We start from the raw sequence: 26750 nt of genomic DNA, 5'->3' as shown, positions 1-26750 counted from the left end.
GAACCGTACTCAAATTCTCAACGACGTCTTTTTTCCCACACTTTGAGTTTATCATTGACACTCTTAGATCTTAGGATGTCATTAAGCACTTGAGAATGACTAATTATTTATTTCTAAATTGTGGAGGATAGAGGCTGAAGCGATATTTTTACACAAACTTGAATTTCTAGTCAGACCTAGATCATAGTAAATGTATGCCTAAATTGAACGGAGTGGTAACTTTAAACAATTGCAAGTAGAGCACCATTATGGATTCAACGAAAAAACATGAATACATTGCAATAGTCGATGTTGCTTAGGAAGTGCTACGGTTAAAGAAATTCATCGCCAAACTTGGTCCTCTAACTTGAGACTCCAAAGACATAATATGAATGAATAGCTAAATTTTGACTTTTGAGACCCTAATAACATGATTCAAATATGTATTAGCTCATATATAACATGATTCAAATATGTATTAGCTCATATATAACATGAAGTACTTATGAGTGGTCTAGATGGTATTGTTTACCCTTGAAATAATTGGAGATCAAAATAAGGAAAAATATCTATAAAATCCATTTCCATGGTACTGGAGATAATGGTGCGGCATTCTCCATATAAATTTGTCAGATATACGTGCTAACAAGAATGGCATAATAGTGTTTTAAATTTACCCATATCCTAAGTCATTCAGAAATCTCGTGTTGATGAAGGATTATACATATATGGTTACTGATGACGGTAAAGCTTCTATGAGATAGTCCATTTTGATGCTCTATATATTTTAGAGTATGAGGTGTAGATTGGTATTCATGGGTTGGAACTTAACCTATGGATTTGGTTAAATCAGTATTTCATTAATTAATCTATATGTCGACATAGTTACTTAATAAGATTGGCAAAGAAATGCTATGGGGACATTAGAGTTATTTAATATACTGATACATGGGCTTAGATATGCTAAGGTTATAAGGGCTTTTGTGAAAAATTCCAAATAAGTAAATATAGAGGGGACACCCATTTTAGCTGTGCACATCAAATCAATCTAGCCAACCCCCTTATCTTCTCTCCTTTTTAAATCCCCCTATTTTTATTGAGATATTTTGATGGAAAGATCAACTACACCTTCTAAGAAGATTGAAGAAGATTAAGTGCACACCCATTGTCAGGTCAATTAATCGCGTGGATACATCTAGAGACAATAAATGTGATTGTTTCAAAAAACTCTTTTTGGGAGAAAAATATGACTGAAATCTGTTTCACACAAGATGATGTGACCATCTAGGGTTTAATATATATAAATTTTAGTTTCACCATTTTGCCAGCATAAAATTTGGTTTCAAGTCGTCAAATCAAAGCCATAGAACACAGCACTATTCTTCACACCCTAGTTAATAAGTCTAGGTATACAGACACCTGACATATCTTCCATATCTTCCTTGTTCAGATCACCTTGAACTCTTGATGGGATCAACACCGGCGTCAAGATGCCATTTGTTTCGGACAGTGCGTTTGACCTTAGATCGAATTCAATGGGGATCGAGCGATCAAGATAGCACGGTCAATATTGCGATAGCTGCAGGTTCGGCGTCGTCTTCTTCTTGTTTCTGTGGTTTGTAGAAAGCCTGGCCAGGAAAGTTCAGCGCCACCGACGAAGAAAAAAGGGTCGCCCGCTTGCATGGACCAACGTCGATCAACTCCTCTCCACTTCTTCTATCTTCCCTCTCGCTGAATTATTCCTCTTCTCATTGGTTTTTCCGCTGGGCAAAGTTTCAATGGACGAGGAACGGAATTGCCCTGCCGATGATCACGAATCACACAGCAGTCATCGGAAGGTGAAGGATCAAGAGTACAACTTGAATTTCAATTTTCGATCTCGAGTTGCCTGATTTCAATCATGAATTCCTTTTCAATACAACGAATGGGATTGAGTTTTTGATATTCGTTTCTGTAAATATTATCATGGCAGACGCGGTGGCGGGATTACTTGAATGATTGTGTTCTTGCTTATAAGACGCTTGGAATCGTCTTTGGAGGACTTGTAACGTCTCCGCTTTATGTGTATCCATCGATGAACTTGAAATCTCCGACGAAGGACGATTACATGGCTATCTATAGCATCATGTTCTGGACCCTAACGCTGATCGGGGTCGTTAAGTATGTTTGCATTGCTCTTAACGCAGACGACCATGGCGAAGGTAAGTCCGGCAATCGATGCCCTCCCAAAATTATTCTGATTGTACTGGTTATTTTTGTGATTTTGATTTGATTGATTGCCGCCGAGTCTGTTTTCCACAACCAAAAACAACGCCATAAAAATTGTCTGGGAGCTCTTTTTTTTGGGCTTCGATTATATTTTTGACGTCAATCATGGCAAACACCCGCGCGAATTCTACCGGTTACATATCCGTGATTCGATTACCTTCTGCTTCAAACAGTTTCCAAATTTTTAGATGCGCATCTTCTCTTTCCCTTTATCATGTATAGCGTTTCCTCTTTTAATGAGAAAGGTTCTTTCTGCTTCGGTTTCTTTTTTTCTCTCAAAATTAATTATATAATTCTAGTTCATAGGCTGCCCCGTTAGCGAGTTCAATAAGATTCCTTTTGCGCAAAAGTATAATTTTTTTGCTTGTTCATTTGTTTTAAAAGTATTACATGCCCATGGAGAAATATGCAAGAAGTCGAGTTCCTTTCGTACCCAGGAAAAACCCAAATCGGTGAATGATGCGGATAGAATTCACTACCTTTCAAAAATGAGAAATCTCCTAAAAACCCAATTCAGACAGAGGGAAATTCACATATGTTCACTGTAATTTTTACGGCAATCAATTATATACACAAGTCTTGAGTAGCATCTGATCTATATCTGGCAGGTGGAACTTTCGCATTGTATTCCCTTCTATGCCGGCACGCCGACGTGGGTATCCTTCCTTCAAGGGAAGAAGACGCGGCGAGAAACACCTCAAACAATTTAACCTCCGGAAGAAAACCCACCAAAGTCGGCAAGTTCTTCGAGCAGAGCTTAATCGCTCGAAGGCTACTGCTCTTCCTGGCGATCTCAGGAGTTTGCATGCTCATCGGAGACGGCATCCTCACCCCGGCTATCTCAGGTTATTCCCACACAACAACGCATCAATCTTCAAAAAAAAAAAAACCACACGCTAACATATCAATCTCCTTCAGTGCTGTCGGCCATGGACGGCTTGCGAGGGCCGCTTCCGTCTGTGAACAAATGTAAGAGCGTCGATCCGAGAAAATTATCCTTCACCTGCGCTGAATCGATCTTCCTTGATCAGCAATCGTGGAGGCGCTCTCCGCCGTCGTGCTGGTGTTCTTGTTCATGTTACAAAAGCATGGCACCTCCCGGATGAGCTTCCTCTTCTCCCCAATCATGGCGATATGGACTCTCACCACGCCGCTCATCGGCATCTACTCCGTAGCGCACTACGAGCCGACCATCTTCAAGGCCTTGTCCCCTCACTACATCGTCCGCTTCTTCCTCGCCAACGGCAAGAGAGCATGGCAGCTTCTCAGCGGCACCGTCCTCTGCATCACCGGTACAAACATCTCACCGACTTCAATCCAAAGATACGATTTTTTTTCCTTTCTTTTTACACTATACTTCAATCTCAGGCGCGGAGGCCATGTTCGCGGATCTGGGTCACTTCAACAAGCGATCCATCCAGGTGGGTCGTCATCCCTTCATCATTATCATCCATTATCATCATTATCGTCCATTATCATCATTATAATCATTATAATCATTATAATCATTATCATCATTATTATCATTATTATCCATTATCATCATTATAATCATTATCATCCATTATCATCATTATCATCCATTATCATCCATTATCATCATTAGAATCATTATAATCATTATAATCATTATCACCATTATCATCCATTATCATCATTATCATCATTATCATCATTATAATCATTATAATCATTATCACCATTATCATCCATTATCATCATTATCATCATTATTATCATTATCATCATTATCATCATTATCACCATTATAATCATTATCGACATTATCATGATTATCGTCATTATCATCATGGTTGGTGTCCGCAGATGGCGTTTCTCTTCGCGAAATATCCTTCACTGGTGCTGACCTACGCCGGGCAGACGGCGTATCTGATACACCATCCGGGCGACCACAGCGAGGGGTTCTACAAGTTCGTGCCTTCGGCAGTTTACTGGCCGGTGTTCTTGGTGGCGACGCTCGCCGCCGTGGTAGCCAGCCAGTCGCTCATCTCCGCCACCTTCTCCGTAATCAAACAGTCCGTCTCTCTGGACTACTTCCCCAGAGTGAAGGTAGTGCACACCTCGCCGAACAAAGAAGGCGAAGTCTACCCCCCGGAGATAAACTATCTCCTCATGTTCCTCTCCATCGCCATAATCCTCGTCTTCGGAGACGGCCCGGACATCGGCAACGCCTTCGGTACTCACTCCACGACGTTAAACTATACGGAAAAAGGGAGAGAGACTGAAGCGGGGTTTTCTTTCAGGGGTGGTGGTGATAATGGTGATGGTGATAACGACGATACTGCTGACATTGGTGATGGTGATAGTGTGGAGAACGCCGCTACCGCTCGCGGCGCTCTACCTGGGCGCGTTCTCGGCGCTGGAGGGCGCGTACGTGAGCGCGGTGCTGACCAAGATCCCAGAGGGGGGGTGGCTGCCCTTCACGATATCGATTATTCTCGCTTTTGTCATGTTCGGGTGGTACACGGGGAGGAAGAAGAAGATGCAGTACGAGACCCGGAACAAGATAACGGCAGAGGACTTGGCGTTGCTGCTATCGGAACCGCATAGACAGCGCGTTCCCGGGGTCTGCTTCTTCTACAGCAACATCCAAGACGGGCTCACCCCCGTGCTGGGACACTACATAAAGAACGCGAGGTCTCTGCACGAAGTCACCGTCTTTACCACTCTGCGGTACTCGCTGGTGGCGAAGGTGGCGGAGAGGGAGAGGGTGGCGGTGCGCCCGCTCGGGCCGCGGGGGACCTTCAGCTGCGCCGTGCAGTTCGGGTACGCGGACCAGGGGCTCGAGGGGGGCGAGCTGGTGGCGCGGGTCATGGACGAGCTCACGAACGGGCTGGCGCCGGCGGAGGCGGCCACGGTCGACGCGGCGCGGTCGGCCGGCGTCGTGCATGTCCGCGGGAAGACGAGGTTCTACGTCGGGAAGGGGACCAGCCTTTACGACAGGGTTATGCTTGGGTTCTACGAGTTCTTGCGTAGCAATTGCCGGTCTGGTCTTCCCACCAGAGGCGTTCCTCTACGCCAGCGGATGGAGGTCGGCATGCTCTACGAAGCTTGACAATTTTGGGGTCTCTGTAATTCTGTAGACGACGACGCGGAAGAACGCATGCAGATTATACGATTTTCTAACCGATAATTCCTTGTTTCTGTGGTTTATAATAGAGATGTAAGAATCTTGAACACGGAATTCTGACAGCTTCGTTCTGTTCTAACAGTTTCATGCTTTCTATGGATAATAGGACGAAGGTTGACGGTTCAGACATTTTGGGTTCTCTATAACTTTGTAGACGACGACGCGGAAGAACGCATGCAGATTATACGATCATCTAACCTATAATTCCTTGTGTTTGTGGTTTATATTAGAGGTGGAATTCTGACAGCTTCGTTCTGTTCTTACAGTTTCATGCTTTCTATGGATAATAGAACGAAGGTTGACGATTCAGACATTTTGGGTTCTCTGTAATTTTGTAGACGACGATGGGGAAGAACACAGGCAGAATAGACGATCATCTAACCGATAATTCCTTGTTTCTGTGGTTTGTATTAGAGGTGGAATTCTGACAGCTTCGTTCTGTTCTTAGAGTTTCATGCTTTCTATGGATAGTAGAACGAAGGTGGACGATTCAGATATTTTGGGTTCTCTGTAACTCTGTAGACAACGATGCGGAAGAACACATGCAGATTATACGATCATCTAACCTATGCTTCCTTGTTTCTATGGATTATATTAGAGGTGGAATTCAGATATTTTGGGTTCTCTGTAACTTTGTAGACGACGATGCGGAAGAGCACATGCAGATTAGACGATCATCTAACCGATAATTCCTTGTTTCTGTAGTTTACAATGGAGAATTAAGAATCTTCAACACGGAATTCTGACAGCTTCGTTCTGTTCTTACCGTTTTATGCTTTCTATCGATAATAGAACGAAGCTTGACGATTCAGACGAAGAACCCCAGTTTTGGGATCTCTGTAATTTTGTAGGAGCGAGTTGCAGTGATCTTCAATCGATGATAGACGACAATGCGGAAGAACAAATGCAGATGGGAAGATCATCTAACCGATAATTCCTTGTTTCTGTGGTTTACAGTGGAGAAGTAAGAATCTTGAACACGGAATTCTGACAGCTTCCTGCCATTCTTAAAGTTTCATGCTCTCTATCGATGCCAAAGAGACGCCTAATCTCACCTCCCAGCTAAAGAGATGACAAAGAGACGCCCAATGCTCTCTATTGATGCCAAAGAAACCGTTCATCTTCGTCTTGTTCGTCTCCTACGTCACATATCTCTTTGAGATGATTACGTTTGCTGATTCTTGAAGGTGTTAGTACTATTTTGGTGCTTTCTTGGTGCTACCCAGTTTCAGATTTCACGGTTCATTTCCAATGCACGCACTTGTGGAGTGTATAAGAACTCCGGTCAGCCTTTAGATCTCGTCCTGCAACAAGATCTCGTAGATATCAGTGCGCAGATTCAGCTCCTTGTCACGCATCACCTCTTGCAGATCTCCGAGCTCCTTTGGAGTAAGAACTCTGCTCAGTTTCTGGAATCCGTCTAGCCAGAGTGCTTTCGACCTGAATACCGCAAGAAAGAGTGGAAAAAAAGAATTCAAATTCCGTAAGGCCTACAAATCAGAAGGGAGAAATTTGATCTGTCTAGACCAATATCCAGATAACAGATGAAGATTTCAGATATCGGTTGCTTCGGTACTGATATCTGCCTTCGTCTGAGGGGTTGGATGATGATATTGGATATTAGTTTGTGGATATTGATTTTTTCAGATATCCAATTAAAAATTATAATGCGAAATATATTTTTTAGTATTTCTCTCGCATCATATTTGGTATAATGTGAAATTTAGTAAACTATACAGCCCATTGACCTAGGACATCAAAAAGGTGACTATTGTGCATTCGTGAGAAGTTTATAATTCAATATTGGTTACAAACAAAACAATATAAATGGGATAGTTTCTTTGCAAAAGAACGTGATAACCAGATAGAAGAATCTGACATTTAGATATCAATATCTGAGATCCAGATAAGGATACTCATTACAGATACGGAATCCAACATCCGATACTGTCATCTGGCACCTTCCTAACCCCTTTGGCATCGGTCACTATATCTGATACGTGTAAATATCCGATATTCATCATCTTAAACTTGCTTGATTTTCCCCCAATATTTGATATTGGATTGTTCCATACCAGATATCGGACATATATTGAAAGACAAACCCTGATGTGCAGGTTCTAGAAACTTCCACAAGAGACGTACATACCAAGGGCATGCATGGATGGATCTGTAGAAGACTCGCCTCGCCGCGCTGAAGTTTTGAACAGTGGATGCCTCGTACGCCAGGTAGCAACGCCATAGAAGGACTGACCTCCGCAACCTCTCTTCAGACAAAGCCCTCTCAAATAAGCCCCGAATTCGGTGCTCTGAGCCGCCCCGTCGCAGTTCATATGACATTGCAAAGAGGAACGCAACCACAGAAGGATTCCTGCAGATCACAAAAGTATTTCAGGGATTAGATTATGCTGAAATTTGTCCTTCCTACGCAGCTCATCCGCCAGCATTTCCTGAGTCTCCTTGTGTGTGTGTGTCTCTCTCTCTCATGAAGCTAACATTTACGAATGGAAACTTGACATGTTGGATTTCTCAATGTAGCTGGTTTAAATCACAGCCGATACAGTTAAGTGGGCTGAACCAATCAATCTGAAGTCACTTATTCTCTCACGCGAGAGAATAGGTAACTTACTGATATAGGCCCGAGGTAGATTCTCAACAAGAATTGAAGAAAAACACGTATAATACGCTCTGATCAGATAATGCCGACGATTGGATATGCAGAATACCAGGACGAAGAACCAAGAAGATGAGAGAGGAAATAGAATAGAGAGAAATTAGGATTGTAGAGAGGGAACTCAGCCGCATCAGCCATTCCCCCCTTCTGGGCAGAGGATCTCTCCCCCAACCTGGCTTCTTGAACTTCCAAAAGCAAAGCCGTAATCCCTTTCTTGAGGGCAGGGATTTATTTATATAAGACTTTTCTCGCCCAATCTCCCTCTCTAGGGGTGAACGGGCACCTGTCTTTCTTTTCTGGGCGTTTCTCATAATTCTTTGGGAGGTTTGTAACACTTACCCTTAAAGCCTTTCACCTGGGTCCATTTGTAGCACATGGCCCATAAACAAATAGAAAGGACGGAAGAAAACAGGAAACAAGAAATAAACGGAGTCAGACGGCTGGGTAACATGCCTCCTCAAGCTGGGTATGGATATTGATCATACCAAGCCTGGACACCAGCCGCTGGAACAGAGGACCACATAGGGCTTTTGTGAACAAATCAGCTGTCTGCTCCAAAAGATAACGTGCGAAGAATGAGCCCTCCATTAATCTTTTCATTGATGAGGTGGCGATCAGTTTCAATATATTGGGTGAGGTCATGTTGGACAGGAGTATTAGCAATTGCAATAGCAGACTGGGTGTCGCAGTAGAGATTCATATCGGTTGAGGCTGGAACAACTTCAAATCTTCTAGTATTCCTCTTATCCACAGACCTTCACAGATCCCATAAACCAAAGCACATAATTCTGCCTCTGCACATGAGCGAGCCACCACCTCTTGTTTCTTACTCCTCCAGGTGACCAGAATGCCACCTATGAACACAAGTACCCTGATGTGGATCGCCTATCAGCATCCAAATATATTTCAACTGACAACCCACCTTCATGGGTAAACAAGATGCCTTCTCCAACAGTTATCTTCAGGTAAGACAAGATACGATATGTTGCCTGGAGATGAATGTCATAGGGATCACTCATGAACTGACTCAGTGTACTTACGGCAAATGATTTACTTGGGAGACTATGATTAAGATAAATCAAATTCCCTATGAGTCTCTGAAAGGAGCCTTTTTCCTACTGAGGAGTCATTGTCGCCTTCTCCCAATTCGACATTCCCAACCATTGTAGAATTTTCTGGCTTGTAATCTCCCATTCCTGTCCCATCAAGTGTGCCCCTGGTTGGTGCGTGCTCTTCTTACCATGAACTCCATCTAGGTTGGTCAATCTGTGACAGTACCTGTTAGTGAGATACTAATACTCATGGGCTAATGGGACCTATTCTATAAGCCCATTAGCCCTCTTATCATTCTCTCTCCTAGGGTATATATATACCCACACATGTACTCACTTGAGTTTATGTCATTATCTTCCTTCTTCCTCACTTAGACATGGTATCAGAGCTCCAGAGCTCTTCCATCTAGGGTTTAACATCTAGGGTTTGACGTCACCCTCTCGTTGTTTAGTGAACCCGGAGCGTGACCGATGGATCCGCCACAGCGCGAGCTGTAGCCAGCCCGCGGAGCTTCCGGAGAAACCCCTGCAGCCGCATACGCAGCCGCAGCTGCACGCCCAGCCGCAGCCACAACCGCACACACAGCCACAGCCGCAGCCGCGCGCACAGCCGCAGCCGCCGCCGCGCGCACAGCCACAGCCGCAGCCGCCGCCGCGACAGCCGCAGCCGCAGCCGCAGCGCAGCCGCAGCGGCAACCGCAGCCGCCCGCAGCCGCAGCTGCCGCCGAAGCACTAGCCGTAGCCGCAGCCACAGCTGCAGCCGCAGCCCACAGCCGCAGTCACAGCCGCAGCCGCCACCGCCGCCGCAGCCGCAGCCACAGCCGCAGCCGCAGCCGCAGCCGCAGCACTAACCGTAGCCGCAGCCGCAGCCCGCAGCCGCAGCCGCAGCCGCAGCCACAGCAGCAGCTGCAGCCGCCGCCGCAGCCACCGCCGCAGTTCCAATGTCAGAGGAACTTTACTCCACGGGCCAGACTCGTCAACCGGTCGTCACCGCCGAGGGCTTCATAGATGCAGACTTTCAGAGAGAACCCTTGTCACACAAGGTTACTCATTCCCTGCCTTTGGTTCCCGACTCGGCGTGTCTTCAGGGCCCGAACTTGCAACAGTGGCGTCATTTTGTCGAGACCACTCTCAAAGCTCGCCAATTGTTCAAGCACTGTACGCAAGCTCCTCTCCCACCGACTCATCCACACTATGCTGCGTGGGAAGCCGAAGAACATTTTGTACTCGGCTGGCTCTACACGACATCCCTGGCACCCTCGTTCCGTGAACGGTTCCCTCGCTGCTCCACTGTGAAAGGCTTTTGGGACCAGGCTAACACCTTTTGCGGACGAGAAGGGGATAACTGGCGCCTCTTTATGCTAGTAGCCAAAGCCAGCAACCTTTGCCAGGGCGCAATGTCCATCTCGGACTATGCGTTGGAACACAAGAAGTTGTGGGACGAGGTAGACTACTACTTGCCGACGGATGATCCGACGTGCAAGTCATTCCAGAACACACTTCGCCTACGACTCTTGGGGTTCCTCCATGGTCTCAACAAGGAGTACGATGACACTCGTCGCCGTGCTCTACACCGCAAGGAAGGCCTTCCCACAATTGACGACTTGGTGAAGGAACTCCAGGAAGAGGAGAGCCACTTTCAGATTCTTGGCACTCTCTCCCGGGAGATGGCTCGTGACTCGACCGCCCTTCTCACCCGGCCTCCTTCTCCAGCCCCTGCTCCAACCGCAGAGACGGCATCCTCCGGGCTAGTTTGCTCCTACTGCAACAAGCCTGAACATCTTCGCAAGTGGTGCAAGAAGCATCAGTACGACAACCGGAAGAAGGAGGCCACCGAAGGGAAAGCTATGGTCGCCTCCTCTTCTACCACCTCTACCAGCCCTGCGACTTTAGAGCAGCTCCAGGCTGATTTGGTCCGTCTCCGCGACCAAGTGGCTACCATGTAGACTCCGACTCAGTCCATGGCACACTTCGGAGGATTTGGTGTGTCTCCTTTCTCTCCGTCTGATCAGTGGTATTGTGGTCACACGGCTCTCCACTCGCCTCTCTTATCGGATACGAGCTGGGTTCTTGATTCGGGGGCAACTGAACACATGACCCCGTTCAATGACCGGTTTGTATCCTACGAAAGGCATAGTGGGAACCGTACAGTCCTCACCGCAGGTGGTGGACGGTTGCGTGTGGCCGGTATTGGGGCAGTTTTTGTCGATGGCCTCGGAGTGGTCAGCAACGTTCTCCATGTCCCAGCCCTGCGAGCCATCCTTATGTCCCCTCAGCGTTTGGTTGACAGTCTCTCATGTTCATTTCACCTCCAACCTGACGGGATGTTTATGTCTGACAAGGTGGGCCGGACTACACCGATTAGGCGGGAGAACGGGCTGCTGTTGTTGGAGGATGGGGGTCGCTCTCGGTGCTTTCTGCTTCCCTGCCACCTCCGACCGGCCGATGCGCAGCGCATGGGACGTCTCCAGTTGGCTCACCAACGGCTGGGTCACCCACCATTTTCTGTTTTACAGCGCCTATTTCCTTCGATGTGTACTGGCTTGGACCTTCAGACTATTGTGTGCGAAGCCTGTCAGCTGGCCAAGCACCGTCGTTCATCTTTCTCTCCGTCCACCTCGCACTCATCGACTCCCTTGTTTCGCATCCACAGTGATGTTTGGGGACCCGCCCCGCAGGCCAGTCTCAAGGGCCACCGCTACTTTCAGATCTTTGTTGACGAGGCCACCCGCTACACATGGGTATACTTGTTGACCGCCAAGTCTAAGGTCGCACCGACAATCCGTCACTTCTGCACCATGGTTCGCACTCAGTTTGACAGGGGTATCCAGCGCTTTCGCTCCGATAACGCACGGAACATCGTCAACGCTGAGTTGGCCAAGTATTTTGCTGATCATGGGATTCTCCACGAGTCCTCCTGTGTGGCGACCCCTGAACAGAGTGGTATGGCCGAACGTCGGATCAGGTATGTCACGTCGACCGCCCGGACCCTTCTGCTGAACTATTCTGTTCCGTGGGCTTATAGGGGTGAGGCGGTCTTAACGAGTACACATCTCGTAAACCGCCTTCCCTCCCAGCCCCTCGGGTTTGTCAGCCCCCTGGATCGCCTGGACACGGCTTTTCCCCACCTCTCGCTGCGGACTGGACTTCTACCTCGCATCTTTGGGTACACGGCGTACGTCCACGACACGGCTCCCTCTCGCACGAAGCTCGATGCTAGAGCTCTTCGGTGCGTCTTTGTCGGGTACGCGTCTCTCCAGAAAGGTTATCGTTGCTATCACCCTCCGTCTCGGCGGTTCTTCATCTCAGCAAATGTCACCTTTGCCGAGCATGAGCCATATTTCGGTGACTCTACCTCGTCACGCCTTCTGCTAGATGAGGCTTCGTCGACTCCTTCCTTGGAACCCTACCCATTTGTGGGACCCCTTACCCCACCGTCGCCGTCTCCCGCCCCCACCCCGTCTGCCTCTCCCGTGCCTTCCCCTGAGAGGTCGTGTGAGCTCCCTTCACCTTCACCTTCACCTTCTCCCTTGCCTCCTACCACCTCTCCCCCCGGTGCACCGTATCCTTCTCCTAGTGCACCTCCTTCCCCCGGGGAGCCTCTCTCTACCCCCGGGGAGCTACACTCTTCTCCCACTTTTGCTTCCGCTCCTCCGTCGAACGATGACTCTCCCTCACCTACTGATGACGATGCTCAGTTGGGATGGCCAATCGCCCTTCGGAAAGGGGTTCGTCAGTGCACTCGCACACCCCTCTACCCCTTATCTCACTACCTCTCCTTCGACCGGCTGAGTCCTACCTACCGGTCCTTCCTTTCTCACATCTCGTCGGATCCACTTCCACGTCGCCTCTCCGATGCTCTTGGTTCTCCTCATTGGAAAGCGGCGATGGATGAGGAGATGCAGTCCTTGCTCAAGAACCACACTTGGGATGTCGTTCCCCTTCCTCCTGGCAAGCGGGCGGTGGATTGCAAGTGGATCCATGCCAAGAAGCATCATGCAGATGGTACTCTCGAACGCCTCAAGTCTCGACTTGTGGCTCGGGGGTTCACTCAGCCTTATGGCGTGGACTACTTCGAGACGTTCTCTCCTGTGGCAAAGATGGAAACAGTCCGTCTTCTCTTTTGGCACTTGCGGCTCACTCCAGCTGGCCAATCCGGCAGTTTGATGTGAAGAATGCCTTTCTCCACAGTGACTTGACGGAGGAGGTGTACATGCAGCAACCTCCCGGGTATACTCTTGGTCCTCCGGGCTCCGTCTGCCGACTGCGGAAGTCTCTTTATGGACTGAAACAGTCGCCGCGGATGTGGTTCGGTCGGTTCTCTTCGGTCATGAAGGCCGAGGGCTACACTCAGAGCAATGGGGATGCCTCCCTATTCCTCCGTCACAGCCCTGCTGGTGTCTCCATCTTGGCCGTGTACATCGACGACATTCTCATTACGGGGTCTGACTCTGCCGAGGCCAGCCGCCTTAGCTCTGCGTTGGCCAAGGAGTTCGAAATCAAGGCCCTCGGGCCTCTTCGTTACTTCCTCGGCCTTGAGGTGGCCTATTCCCCCCGAGGGATCTTTGTGTCGCAGCAGAAGTATGCCGTCGACCTACTGGCCTTGACCGGCATGACCGAGTGTGCGCCGGTGAGTACTCCCATTGACCCTAACGTCAAGTTGGGTAAGGGGGAGGACCCAGCACCAGTGAATGCCTATCAATACCAGCAGGTGGTGGGGAAACTACTGTACTTGACCCATACCCGGCCCGATATCAGCTTCGCCATCAATCTCCTAAGTCAGTTCATGCACTCTCCGTGGGAGATCCATCGTCAGGCTGCCAATCGTGTACTCGCGTACCTAAAGGGCTGCCCCGGGAAAGGCTTACTCTTTCCTCGGAGTATGGAGCGGACCGTAAAGGTGTACACTGATGCGGATTTTGCAGGCTCAGTTGTGGACTGTCGTTCCACCACGGGGTACTGTACCTTTGTCTTCGGCAGTCTTGTCAGTTGGAAGAGCAGCAAACAGGACAAAGTGTCCCGCTCCAGTGCTGAAGCCGAATACCGAGCACTTGCCGATGGGGCCTTTGAAGGCCAGTGGATATACGGGATCCTCCATGAACTCCGTGTGGAGTATTCAGGCCCGATCCACTTCTACTGCGACAACAAGTCGGCAATCGCTTTGGCAAAGAACCCTGGTCAACAGGGCCGGATCAAGCATATGGAACTCCACCGCTACTTCTTCAAGGAGCGCATGGACGAGGGCATCTTTGACCTGGAATTTGTTCCATCCGCTGAGCAAGCTGCTGATGTCCTCACCAAGGGACTCTCTCGACCTCTCCTTCAGCGTGCAGTGTCCAAGCTCGGCATGGATGACATCCACAATTCGCTTGCGGGGGGGTGTTAGTGAGATACTAATACTCATGGGCTAATGGGCCCTATTCTATAAGCCCATTAGCCCTCTTATCATTCTCTCTCCTAGGGTATATATATACCCACACATGTACTCACTTGAGTTTATGTCATTATCTTCCTTCTTCCTCACTTGACAGTACCCTCTGCGAGGATTAAGCTATTTCAGGGTCAGTGTTCACCAGCTCTGGTGGCGATTGAATGACCTCCCGAATTATATGATTCTGTACAGATTTGACCTCATGTCGCAGAACAAGGATGTGGGGACGCTGCCAATGAGCACTCAGGTGAATTTCATATTCTTCTGATTGGGACTTGAAAGTACATCTCCTGCTTTCAAAAGGTGACGTCTGCAGAAGGAACTTTCTGGATTCAGGGTGATAGCACCTGAATCCTTTATGGATATTGGAATTGTTAACTACAGTCAACCAATGCTGTTTACATTTATATACTTGTATTTTCTTTATGTTGTGTATGGCCCGTTATTTTAGGCCCATTACTATGTAGCCCACATTAGTACCCTATACATATACAAGGGGTATGTGGGTCTAGGTTAAGTGAGTAAAATAGTTTCTATGTTTCTTCTTCCTCTTGTCACCCAGGGCTTGTTAGCCTTGGGGTTGTTGACTCGTATCCCTGCTCACAAAATCACAAGAATAACCAACAAAGATACACTTTATCGCCCTTGAATCAAGTTCTCCAGATTGCACATGCACATATTCTACACACCCGAAAACTATGGCTACCAGTTGTGTCTTTAATATGACCAATTGGACTACAATTCCTAGTTACTTTTGAAGGTATCCTATTAATAAGATGTGCTGCTGTCATAACAGCTTCGCCCCAGAACTGTTTGGGCATATTTGCACTTATAGCACGTGGCCATCATACAAATATAGAGGACAGAAGGAAAACATGAAACAAGAAATAAATGGAATAAGGACGGCTGGCTAACAGATTATTTAGATATTCCTTTAACACAAGAAAGGTCATTGAAAAGATATGGGAAGAGTGGTTTGACACTGACCTGCGGCAGATCTCGTCAAAGGCGCGACGGATTTTGTGCTGGACTGTGAAGAGACCACAAACATCAACCATTGCGGAGGACATCCTAGGGTTGTGGGGATAGGTCTGCAATCCCTGAGTAATAATCTTCCACACTATGTTAAGGTTTAGCTGCCGTTGATTCCTCTGCAGAAGGCTGATGTAGTATGTAGACAATGCCTCGATCTGAAGGCTCTGCGTTCTCGTCTCTGGAAGAACCATGTAAAGGGCTTCTTCCAGTACTTCATTGGTTGCAGCCAATCCAGAGGTCAACATCTCAAACAACAAAGCGGAGCAAAGCAAAGCAACTGCAGTATTCTCAACCTCTCCTCGAGCCCATGAAGAACCCAAGGATCTCATCTGTTCTTTGAATCCTTGCCGACATCTTAGAAGCAGCGGGCTCATGGCTGGAGTTTTGAAAGGCTCATACTTTGAACCACTTCCCAGGTGCGACAAAATGTGAACGGCTCTCTTGCTTGAATTCTCTGATCCTGAAGAGATATACTCCTCCATCTCCATGTCTGCGTACCAAAAATAGAGAAACGGCGCATTTTTTTTAAGGTCTGGGGGCAGCCCGTTTAATGACAGCAGCGCCATGTCAAAGACCTTTCGAGCCAGATCTATGTTTCCATGGGCAGCTTCTCTCCTTGCATAAACCCCACAGAGCAAAAAATCCTGTATTTAAGAACATGTCAGGGATTGCCCTTCGTTTTGGAACAGTTTGCACAACAACAATAAGGACAGATCACGATGATGACTAGTCATTGTTGTCTCATCATTCTCTCTATTTTTTACTCTTTCAGATGACGAGGGCCAATGAAAAGTTGTCATCTACCTCATCATTCATCTGTCCATACAATGACAATGGTGATTCTTTCGTCATCATCATCACTCACAGATGACAAACTCAACATCATCTGCAAACACTAGTTTGGGGCATCAAAGGAGAAAAAAATATATTCTTGCCATGATTTTCCAGAAGCTTGAAGAAGACTGAAAACTCAAAACCTGATAAGAGAAAATGGAAAATGGGCAAAAGGAAGGAACGGATTTACTTGGCGGTCATTTTTCAACAGCTTCTTTGCTAGAGGCCTGGAAGGGGTATCCAAAGGTTCAGAACGATTGCTCATCAGCTTCAAAGATTGCTCTTCTGCAACAAGTAAGGCTTCTTCGAGAATATGATTTCGCGGAAAAGAATTCAAACATTGAATAATGACATTGCGAAGAAATCTCATCATCTCTGCCCTGCTGAGCTTATCACCTTCGTCCTCCAAAGTAAAGTTCAAACTCCAAAGACTTGATTGAAAATCAGGCACGGATGTCACCAAAGCAGCGTCTCCCAAGAAGTTTAAAATAGATGTGGGCGTTGTACCCAAGCTGAGGGTATCTTCAATCCAGCTCGCACTATTGGTACATGCCCTTTAATAGGAAAGTGAGAAGAATTAGAAGAACAGTCACCATTGATACTGAAAATTCTTCTTGCGAACTTGAGGAAAAGTGATGATTTTATCATCGTAATCCTGGTTGCAGGTCAATAACATCATCATCCCGAATTATCTGATTGAGGTTCAGGAATAGTGCTGAGAGGCGATGACAAGAAGACAAAATCTTCATTGTTATCCCACATGCAGATGAGAGACGATAATGACATCGCCACACCACCTGTGGACGAGAGGCAGATGAGGAATCAGGATGATGAAGACAACCAGGATATTGTCATGCGACCTGTTTCATTGTCATCTTCGCGTCATCGTCATAAGTGACTACCAACACTACTTCTTACTCACCATTGAGAAACTCTGCCACCATAAAAGTCTATGAATCGAACCACCAGACGAAACCGGGCTTCCTCGGTGCATAAGGAAAACAAGTACTCTCGAACATCTTCAAAAAGTATCACCCGTGAAAGCTGCTCATCCCCAACTTTCCCAGATCCTATATTTCATGAAGAAAAAGTTAAAATTCAGGTTTCCAGAAAAACATCCATAATTTCCCAATACTAAAGCAAAAAGAACAACGTAAGCACCAGAATTTTCGTGCACAGGCATCCACTGCACAGACTCCCTTGAACATTCTTCCGTGGACCATTTATGCCACGTTTCTGAGTTGCTGATTTCACTCAGGGGCTCAGCAGAAGTATCAATGCCGAGCTTCCTAAGCAAAGTTTCAACATCTTCTTCTTTTTCTTCTTCTTCTTCTTCCTCCTGAGATTCCGCCATTTCAAGATCATCATGAGGCCCACCTTCAGCTGAGATTTCCTCATCCTTCAGACTTGGTTTGTACCAACCTGACCACCCTCCATCTTCAGCCTCTTCCTCCGTATCTTCCACAACGTCCATCTTATTCTCTTCCTCTTTTTCCAACCATGCAGCCCAACCTAATGCTTCATCTTCTCCAACTCTGGCACACCCAGCGGTCCAGAAGTGTTCAAACAGCAGCTGCTTATTCTGCATGCTTAGGAGTAGTGAAGGGCAGAACAAGCTGAATTCTATCTCAGCTTGAAATAGGCCTGTGGCTAGTTCTCGGTGCCCAGTTTGCCATTCAAATCTGCAGAGGCTGATGAATATATCAACCAGGCTGAATTCCAGCTGAAGAAGACTTGGGTCGGCTTTCTCAGAAACAGCAGTCTCACGGATCTGGTGTTTTTAAAAAAATGGCAAATAGAGAAAGAAGTTAAACTTCAGATGCTTAAAAAAGATCAATGCAAAGTGGATGGTCATTGAAAAAGAAAGGTTAGATTGATATATTGAGTAAAGATTCACCATACGTTACAGACAATGATCTATCTAAAGCAACTTTATCATTAAATAATTAAAGAGTGATGTTTAATTCGAAAGCTAAACGAAAAATAAAATATTCACCAAAGAAAAAATTTCAAATTGGAACATCTAAGTACAGGCTGGAGATGGGTCACATTTTTCCTTCAGCCTCTTTTACAGACAATCTTTTATCAAAACCAAGTTTATCACCAAATAATTAAAGCCTGACTTTGCATTCGAAAGATATATGTAAAACAAATAATCATAAAAGAAAGAAACATGAAATCGAATCCTTGAGTCAAGACTGGAGATGGGTGATAGGTTTCCCCAGATGCGTTGGGGGCATTATCGTCTATGTTTCCTTTAAATAGCACAGCCCTCCCTTGAGGAGGGCAGACTGAATGTTTGAGGTTTAAGTGATAGTTGGTTTCCCTTTCCCCTCGTCTCTTCTATATCCATGCTCCGTCTTCCTCCTCAATCCCCGTCCTCGTGATTGTCTCAGCTTCACCGCATCTTCAGACGGCTCGACCTCAGCCAATCCCTACCCCCTCTGCTTGGCCTCTTCTCTGATCCTTCCCGTTTCACCTCTCTACCCCGGGAATTTCTACCTTATCTCGTCCTCTACCGTCCCTCCGATACGAGCCTAGATCCGGGATCGTATAAATGGGCCAGACCAGTTCCTTCAGCATATTTTATGAACAAAGATTTCTCAAAAGTAAATTTATCACCACTTAATTAAATCCTGATTTCTGCTTCAAAAGGTTAATTTAAAGTTAATGACCATCAAACAAAGGAGTGGATCAAAACATTTTAAGTACTGATGATGAGTCGCATTATTTCCTTCAGCATATTTCCAGAACAATGATTCGTAAAAAGCAACTTAATAGATAATTAATTAAAGTCTGATATCACATTGGAAATATCAATGTAAAGTAGATGATCATCAAGGAAAGAAAGATTAAAATAAATCATTAAAGATTGGAGACAGATCAGACAAGTTCCTTCGGCATAATTTACTGACAGTTATGGTTTCAATGTAAGTTTATGAATAATTAAATAGATTGTGATTTATCATCTGAAAGATCAAAGAGTATATGCTCATCAACGAAACAAAAACTGAATGAAGCCATTGAGCAAAGTTTGAAAATGATTCAAATTACTTTCCTGAGCATATTTTACGGAAAATTATTAATCAAAAATAATTTTCTCACCAGGTAATTAAATCCTGATCAAAAGGAGAAAAAAAGAACCTGCCTACTGAGCTTGCTGCACGCAGACGATAGGGCTTGGATAGCATGCGCATAACTTCTCCGAATGTCAGACACCTTAAATCTTGAAAAATCTGATTCCCTCATGTGTAAGAATTCCATCCACAGTTTATAACTTGAAGAATGCCGAGAGAGTATTTGCACCCATTTTTCAGTGAGAACGTCTCCATTATCTCTCTTCTGATAAGCGCATAGAAGAGAAAGCAGGAGTTCTTCATTTTCAGGATTCAACTCGACAGCTTTCTCAAGGATAGTAATCTTCTTCTCAAGTGTCTGCAACCGAGCAGCTTTTTGCGGCTGTCTCTTCATGATTTGATCCTATTTTTACCCAAAAGAGATCACTCAACATAATCGAACAGATATGATGATTAGATTTGAGGCACTACACAATAGTAAAGGAATAAGAGTCGAAAGCTGCAAAAGCTTCTAAAATTATTTAAGCTAAACAAGTGAAGGCTAAGTAAGAGTAGAATTTACATCAGTTGTTCGCCAGAAATTTTCTTCATTTTATGCTAAGTTTTGCCACGTACACAAAAATTTCAAATCAAGGCCAATAATAATTCAAAAAGGGCATCATCACTCACTAGGCCTACGGGTATTCTAGTAATTCTGCGTCTTTCAGATTCTTATTCATACATGAAGGTGGGGAACCGTTTAGTTTAATTATGTTCATAGATATTACTAGGCAGTCAAAAACTTGATTGGAGTTGAGTCATTAAAGAAAAAATAGAGTTACCACAAAGAAATCAAAACTATGAACGCCAAAATCAAACAAAACTAGAGTCATTCCAAATTTGGTGGGCAGATGCCATATTCCTGAGAGAACAAAATAATACCTCAGCCCAAATTTGAAGAAAGAGGAACAGTTATCAAAACGTCACATCTCAAAAGTGGTTAAACAAAGTGGTTAAAATGTACCTGGAAATCAGCAAACTCCATCCAAAATTTTGCCACCTCAGGAGATTCCCTCGTCTTTCTGTTAAATTCTCTAGTTCGCCTGAGCATCTCATCCTCCCATGACTCTTCGACTTCTGTTTGGGAAGCCATTTCAGAGTCTTCTCTTTCAGGAGAAACTTTCCGCTCACCAAACGGTATAAACTCCGGCGGTGGACCCCCAAAGTGTTTAGCACTAATGATTTTCAGACGTTTGAAGCCCTTCTGACGTTCCCAAGCTGAAAATTTTGCTGAACAGTAACGGGCCACTGTTTTGGAGGTGTCATCCAACATGTCAAGATCATTCTCAGAGTGTAGGAATGAGTCTTGTGGAAGTTGTTTATACAGAGACTTGAGAGGAGAATGAGAAGCCTGCCGAATATTGAAGATCTTGTAACGGGAAACATTCATCCTGCGCTATAAATTCACTCTGAGAAAACCTAAAAAACTTGGAGAACAGAATTAAAAGACGTTGCAAGCGTTTGAATTGTTTTCTTGAGAAAATTTGCAGCCGTTTAAATACCAAAAGAAATGACATGAGAAAAGAAGCGAGTAAATGGAAACATTCATCCATTTGGCTGTGAAAAGCAATAAAACTTTGAGAAAACAATTAAAAATATTACAAATGTGAAAAATTTTTCTCAGAAAACTTGCAGCAGTTCAAATGTTGAAATAAAAATTCACGAAAGAAGGGTCGAACCTATAGAGGGATCCGAATTCCAGATTATCTGGATCCCCACGAGTATCAATATAATAATCTTTAACTAGCTTTCCACTCTGGGCTGCCGCCCTAGCTCCAAATTTGGCCTTGCTCGATTTACGATCCCTTCTACCTCCCTCCTCACTCTCTCTCCTCCGCCTCTTCTTCTTCTTCCTCTTCTTCTCGCCAGCGATTCCCAAGCGACGGTCATCCGAAGAAGGAGAAGAACCCACAAGTTCATACGCTTCAGGCTTACCCTCTTCCTGTTCTTCCTCTCCATCTTCATCACTGCGCAAATCGTACGAAGCTCGGAAGGCCGTCGTCTCCTTCCCCCCGCCGATAAAACTTGGATTTTGGAGCCACCGAGGGATTTCTGAGGCGCCATCGACTGCACCAGTAGCACGATCGGAAGAAATCGAGAGGGGAAACAGCGAGGAAGAGATCTTGGGAACCTCTGCTGGGCTCTGCTCTTCTCTGGCGTCTTCCATTTGTTCTTGGCTTGTTGGGTGACCACCAAGAACTTATATAAGTAGGAGGGTTTTCTAACCAATGAACTATAGTGCAGGGACGCGTTCGGGACGGGATGTGGACGGTTCCGGGACGAAATGCGTCTCGTCCTATGTCCCATGTTAGAGTATGGACGAAGGACGGGACGGTTTTTTCGTCTGCGGTAAAAAAAACCGTCCCGTCCAACAATCCCGGGACGAAAATTCGTCCCGTCCAGTCCTCCCGGGACGAATTTTCGTCCCAAAATTCGTCCCAGACGAAAAAATACATTATATATTATAATATATTATAAATTGTCCTCGCCAGGCCACGTGTCAACATCTCAACCATCGGATGTGAATCCGACGGTTTCCCGTCCAGATTCGTCCGTCCGTCGTCAGGGGACCTCCTGACGGACGATTTTTTCATCCCAGAGGACGCGAACCGTCCCATCCGGCGGTCCCCCGGACGAATTTTCGTCCCAGAATTTGTCCTTGCCCCCGGACGGGACAATTTTTTCGTCCGGGGACGAAAAAACCGTCCCGTCCGCGTCCCAGCACTATAGGTCTGGGACGATTTCTTTGTCCCAGAACTATAGCCAGATAATGGGCCTTATTAGGCCCATTTGATTTATGTGACATGTCCTTCGTAGCTTATATGGTGGTGCTGCATATGATTAGGGTAGATATTAAGGACCGAACAGAGACTGGTTGGTCAGATAGGTTTAGATCCAAGGGACTAGACATAGTCGTTCTGTTTTGTTCATTTTAAATGAACAAAAAATTCGCACAAAAGAACCGCACAGGGCCTTGTTCTTTGTTCTGTTCTTTTTTTTTCAAAAACGAACAAAATTCGCACATTCGCACAAAATTATAACAAAATTCGCACAAAGCGAACTAAAGAACCGCACCCGGGTCCATGCGATGTTCAGCTCGAATTTGTTTTTGTTCTGTTCAGAAAATCGAACAGAACGAACAATTCACACAAATTTGCACAAAAAGAACAGAACGACCATGTCTACAAGGAACAAACCAGACCAGAACCAGAAGTATGTTATTAAATATTTATTTAATATTTTTTGTAAAATTCTAAAAATATCAAATCCAACTTGCCGGAGAGGTTTCTATTGAGTTCAATGTAGACGCCATATATTTCATCATCCCTGGACACCCACTTGATGTAGAGGATATTTAACATTACTATGTAGACGCCATATAAGTTTCTACTTTGACATTGACATTGAGTAGTCAACCTGACCAAACCAGGACCGAACAAGAACATACTGGAAATGGACCAAAGTTTAGGTAAGTTTTAGGTTTTTGTTAAAATTTCGGACCAAACTAGGACTGTCAAACCCTAGCTATGATGGTGTTAAGCAGTAGGTAGTGAAGGGATGTGCAAGTAGTTTGAGGCAAAGTTTTGGTCCTGAGTAGGAGGCTATTTGGGTGGGAATTCAAATTTGTCAGCACCAAAGGGGTGGGACCCTCTTTTCGGTGATGAAAACAAGTCTTCTCTTTTTCAAGAGCTAATCTCTTTGCTCACGTATTGAAGAGGTTGCCTAGTTTGCGAGAGAACATTGCAGGATGATCTACCTTTTCAGTGGAGTGCTCATCATTTCTTTAGTGTGATATCATTTGTCTTCTTGTCTTCACCTTGTCCATGTCATGGGGAATGTGTAAACCTACAAGCTCATCTACAAGCATCTCATCCAAGTCCTTTGACCCTTCAATTGATGTCACCATGATGTTCCATTCTCTTGGCTGACACCAAAAATTGTAAACGTATCTAGGTACATGTTCCCTCATGTACCTAGATGCCTCATTAAGTGAATGAGCTTTTTAAAGCTTTCCATCATTTTTTTATCCTCTTCCCTTCAATCATCCTGATGCGCTCAAACTTTATGATAGGTCAACTGATTTCATTTACACTTGATGTACCCAGTTTTTGTCTCAAACCTGATAATAGGCAATAGGTGGTTAAGTTAAAGATTTATCATTCAAGCATCATTTTAGGTTGTCTATTTCTTGCTACAGCAAAAGTTGTGACAAAATGGGTAAGAAGGAACTATTGAGCTCATGATGCGAGAAGATAAAGTAAATTTAAGCATTCGTAAGCTCATGAAATATCCTAGGGGAGGCATGCAGATCTTAGTACCTGTGATTATGGGGAGGATAATGATGTAGAAGCACATATATCTCTTATTGCAATTCAAAGATTAACGGATAAGAAGAATCCCCTAATTCCTCAGAATTTATATCAAGAACCTCTGTCCCAAATTTAGCTGTCAAAATCTTGCGTTCTTCTTTTGAATATCCTTATTTAGATAATTATAATAGATCTCTACATGTTTTCATTTCCTCATCCCTAACCCCTTAGCAAGAGCATGACCTCTTAAATGTAATAATAGAACATAGATTGGCTATACAGTGGGAATTTGATAATTTTAGAGGAATGCCATCTCATATATGTGAACACAATACTTTTTGAAGAAGTAACTATCTAGGGAGAGAGTGAAAATTAAATCTCCATATGTAGATATTTTTGACAAAGGAGATCGTTACATGTTTAAATGCTTTTTTATTCATGCCATTTCTGATAGATCATGGGGCACTACGGTGCACATGGTACCTAAAAACTGATAGGAAATCCAGAATTAATTTCTTCTCATTAACCATAGAGGTTAATCAAACAGAATGGAAATTCAGAATATAATGGTCACAAGTCGAAGAGTTTTCATTGATTACAGGAAATCAACTATGGTCACCAAGAAAGTTCACTATCCTCTTCCATTTGTATATGAAAGTTGAAAATACATTCAGGGCATAATTTATTTTAATTTTTTCATGGTTATTAAGGTTATTATCAAATTATTATGCGCCTTTAAGAACAAATAAAACTACTTTTAAGAGTGCTTTTACGACCTTTGCTTTTAAATGTATGCCTTTTGGTTTGTGTAATGCTCCTACAACTTTAAAATCTGTGTGACCCCCTATTATTTGATTTTGTATGTGGATGTCTTGAAGTGTGTAATGATTATTTTTGTGTTTTTAAAAATTATTTTGACACGTGTCTATATAACCTCTCTCAAGCACATATGCTTTATATTAATAATAACTTGGTACCAAGCTTGGAAAATCTTATTTCCTGGTCTGTTGAGGGATAGCGTTGGGAAATTGAGTCAAGGGGCATGTTATAGAGGCAGACAAGACAACAAAGTAAATTTGATCAAGAACCTACTTCTTCCCATTCATCTAAAAAAACATGGATGGTCCCTTGGCCACACTGCTTCTATGGGAGGTACACTAAAGATTTAGCCAAAATTTATTAGCCTCTTACTAATCTTATGCCAAGGATATTCATATTATTATTAAAAAAGATGCCAATATTTATTTTCAGGCAATTGAATATGCACTAATTAGAGCACCCATTCAAATTGGTTTAGACTAGAATGTACCTTTAGACTAATGTGTGGAACATCTGATTTTAGTATGAGAGAAGTCTTGCGGACGAGGAAGGATAAGAAACCTGTGAATATTTATTATGATATCAAGACCCTAAAATTTTTAGTTATAAAAAAATAATTAATGGATATCATAATGAATTTAGGAGTTCTTTTGGTTGAAAATTAATCATTTTTTTCTTTACATGCTCGTTATAGGTTTTTTCATAAGAATAAAAATTCTTAACTAAGTTAATAAAATGGATTAATTTTTTGCAAGAGTTTTTACAAATATAATGAACAAAAAGAGATGTGGAAATGTTTTATCTTATCACCTATCTATAATACACACTAAAAATTGTATTCTTATTAAAAATAAAAGTTTGATGAGGAAGGTTGGTATGTGCAGATTTTCAGATTTATTGTCAGAGAAAAATATCTCGATTAATGAACATCTAACTAGAATAATGAGTTCATTGTAGACATTCAATTCTGCAATTTGGGCAAACCATAACCATTTTACCTAGGAGTTGACCACATTATTAGGAGATGTGTTCCAGAAGAACACAGTTTAAGATCCTTGAATTCGGCCTCTCATGCCCAGATGAAGTCCACTTCTTATCAAAGGTAATTGCTTAAAAGATAGTTGAAAGTAGATTTTGTTGGTCTCCACTTTTTCATTATGTCAAGAATTTTCAAACTAAAGTGCTAAAAGATCATATGATTTTACAACACATCATAGGAGTAGAAAGTTTTGGTCAATGGGTGATAGAGCAAAAATGGGGTGTATTAATGTCGTTATTACTTTTACTTCTATGAAATAATATTTATGAATTTGAAATATCACTCAAAATTTATAGCAGAGAGTAAGGTAGACTCCTCATGGATTGGCTTCTAGAGTTAGAATTAACTAATGAGTTAGGAAGTAGGGATTCTAGAATAATACTACTTATAAGAAACTTTATAATTATTATTATGTAAAATCCAGATTAGAAAATGGGGAAGATATCTCTAAAAATGTTTTAGGAAAATAAAAAGAGGTACTTAGGGGAATGAGAATCAGAAATAACCAAAGAACTTAAAACCGTAGTTGAAGAAAGTCAAGAACACCACTCGGTGTTTGTAAAAATGATTAATAGAAAAATGAGCTTATATATGTTATTATAAAGATAATTTCCCACAGTGATTTTATTCGAAGATGGAGGTTTGTGTTATGATAGTATATGGTTATTTGTTTTGAATTTTTATAACTCAAGTTATATCAGAACATTCTAAGTAAACTTTTGAAAGTGACCATATATATGATATGTTTGACGAAATGCCTAACTGTAGTTATATGACACTTTTATTAGAAACACAAAGGATTTTTTGTGTATTTTATATCTAGGAAATCAATTGAATGTAATGTTATGTATTTATAGAGAGTTTGCTTTCTTTTGAAATATTAAGAAATTATTCAATTAAAATTACTTTCTTAATCAATGCTGACTAACTGTTCGATGAAATGCCTAAAAGATTCAAGTATTTTTATTCAATTTTTAAGTCATTATTTTCTACGTTTTCTTCTTGTTTCGATAAGTGATGCCTAGATGAATTAAATCGAGAC

At 43.9% G+C, this 26750-nt stretch overlaps 2 protein-coding genes across 4 annotated transcripts; one reads left to right on the top strand and one right to left on the bottom strand.

Annotated features, from left to right (window-relative positions):
- The first annotated feature begins 1383 nt into the window (after positions 1-1383).
- LOC144713840 (putative potassium transporter 17) lies at positions 1384-5401 on the top strand. The gene is made up of 8 exons (XM_078588555.1): positions 1384-1817; positions 1952-2180; positions 2856-3092; positions 3166-3216; positions 3279-3539; positions 3616-3668; positions 4075-4444; positions 4512-5401. Exons 1-8 carry the CDS (start codon positions 1758-1760, stop codon positions 5321-5323), a joined length of 2073 nt encoding a protein of 690 aa, XP_078444681.1. The 5' UTR covers positions 1384-1757; the 3' UTR covers positions 5324-5401.
- Positions 5402-6289: 888 nt separating this feature from the next.
- Positions 6290-21734, bottom strand: LOC144713437 (uncharacterized). 3 transcript variants are annotated; one of them, XM_078587989.1, is made up of 10 exons: positions 21220-21734; positions 20505-20931; positions 19569-19904; positions 17586-18195; positions 17347-17494; positions 16821-16978; positions 16615-16709; positions 15543-16234; positions 7548-7769; positions 6290-6838 (listed from the first exon to the last, which is right to left on the bottom strand). In XM_078587989.1, the coding sequence occupies exons 1-10, from the start codon at positions 21705-21707 to the stop codon at positions 6691-6693; spliced, it is 3324 nt and encodes a 1107-aa protein (XP_078444115.1). In that variant the 5' UTR covers positions 21708-21734; the 3' UTR covers positions 6290-6690. The 3 variants fall into 3 exon arrangements, with proteins under 3 accessions (XP_078444115.1, XP_078444113.1, XP_078444114.1); XM_078587987.1 differs by having other exon boundaries at positions 16615-16978; XM_078587988.1 differs by having other exon boundaries at positions 7584-7769; positions 16615-16978.
- Positions 21735-26750: the final 5016 nt, after the last annotated feature.

This window comes from Wolffia australiana, chromosome 16 (genome assembly GCF_029677425.1).
Source record: "Wolffia australiana isolate 7733 chromosome 16, ASM2967742v1".
Taxonomy (NCBI): Eukaryota; Viridiplantae; Streptophyta; class Magnoliopsida; order Alismatales; family Araceae; genus Wolffia; species Wolffia australiana.
This window is presented reverse-complemented; position numbering and strand designations above follow the sequence as displayed.

Bases quoted from the DNA above. Each gene is read 5' to 3' on its own strand.
- LOC144713840 (XM_078588555.1), top strand. From the start codon at position 1,758: ATGGACGAGGAACGGAATTGCCCTGCCGATGATCACGAATCACACAGC. The intron at 2,181-2,855 runs GTAAGTCCGGCA...TATATCTGGCAG, and splicing joins CGCAGACGACCATGGCGAAG to GTGGAACTTTCGCATTGTAT. The intron at 3,217-3,278 runs GTAAGAGCGTCG...TTCCTTGATCAG, and splicing joins GCTTCCGTCTGTGAACAAAT to CAATCGTGGAGGCGCTCTCC.
- LOC144713437 (XM_078587987.1), bottom strand. From the start codon at position 21,707: ATGGAAGACGCCAGAGAAGAGCAGAGCCCAGCAGAGGTTCCCAAGATC. The intron at 20,932-21,219 runs GTTCGACCCTTC...TTTATAGCGCAG, and splicing joins GAATTCGGATCCCTCTATAG to GATGAATGTTTCCCGTTACA. The intron at 6,839-7,547 runs GTATGTACGTCT...TGCGGTATTCAG, and splicing joins TCCATCCATGCATGCCCTTG to GTCGAAAGCACTCTGGCTAG.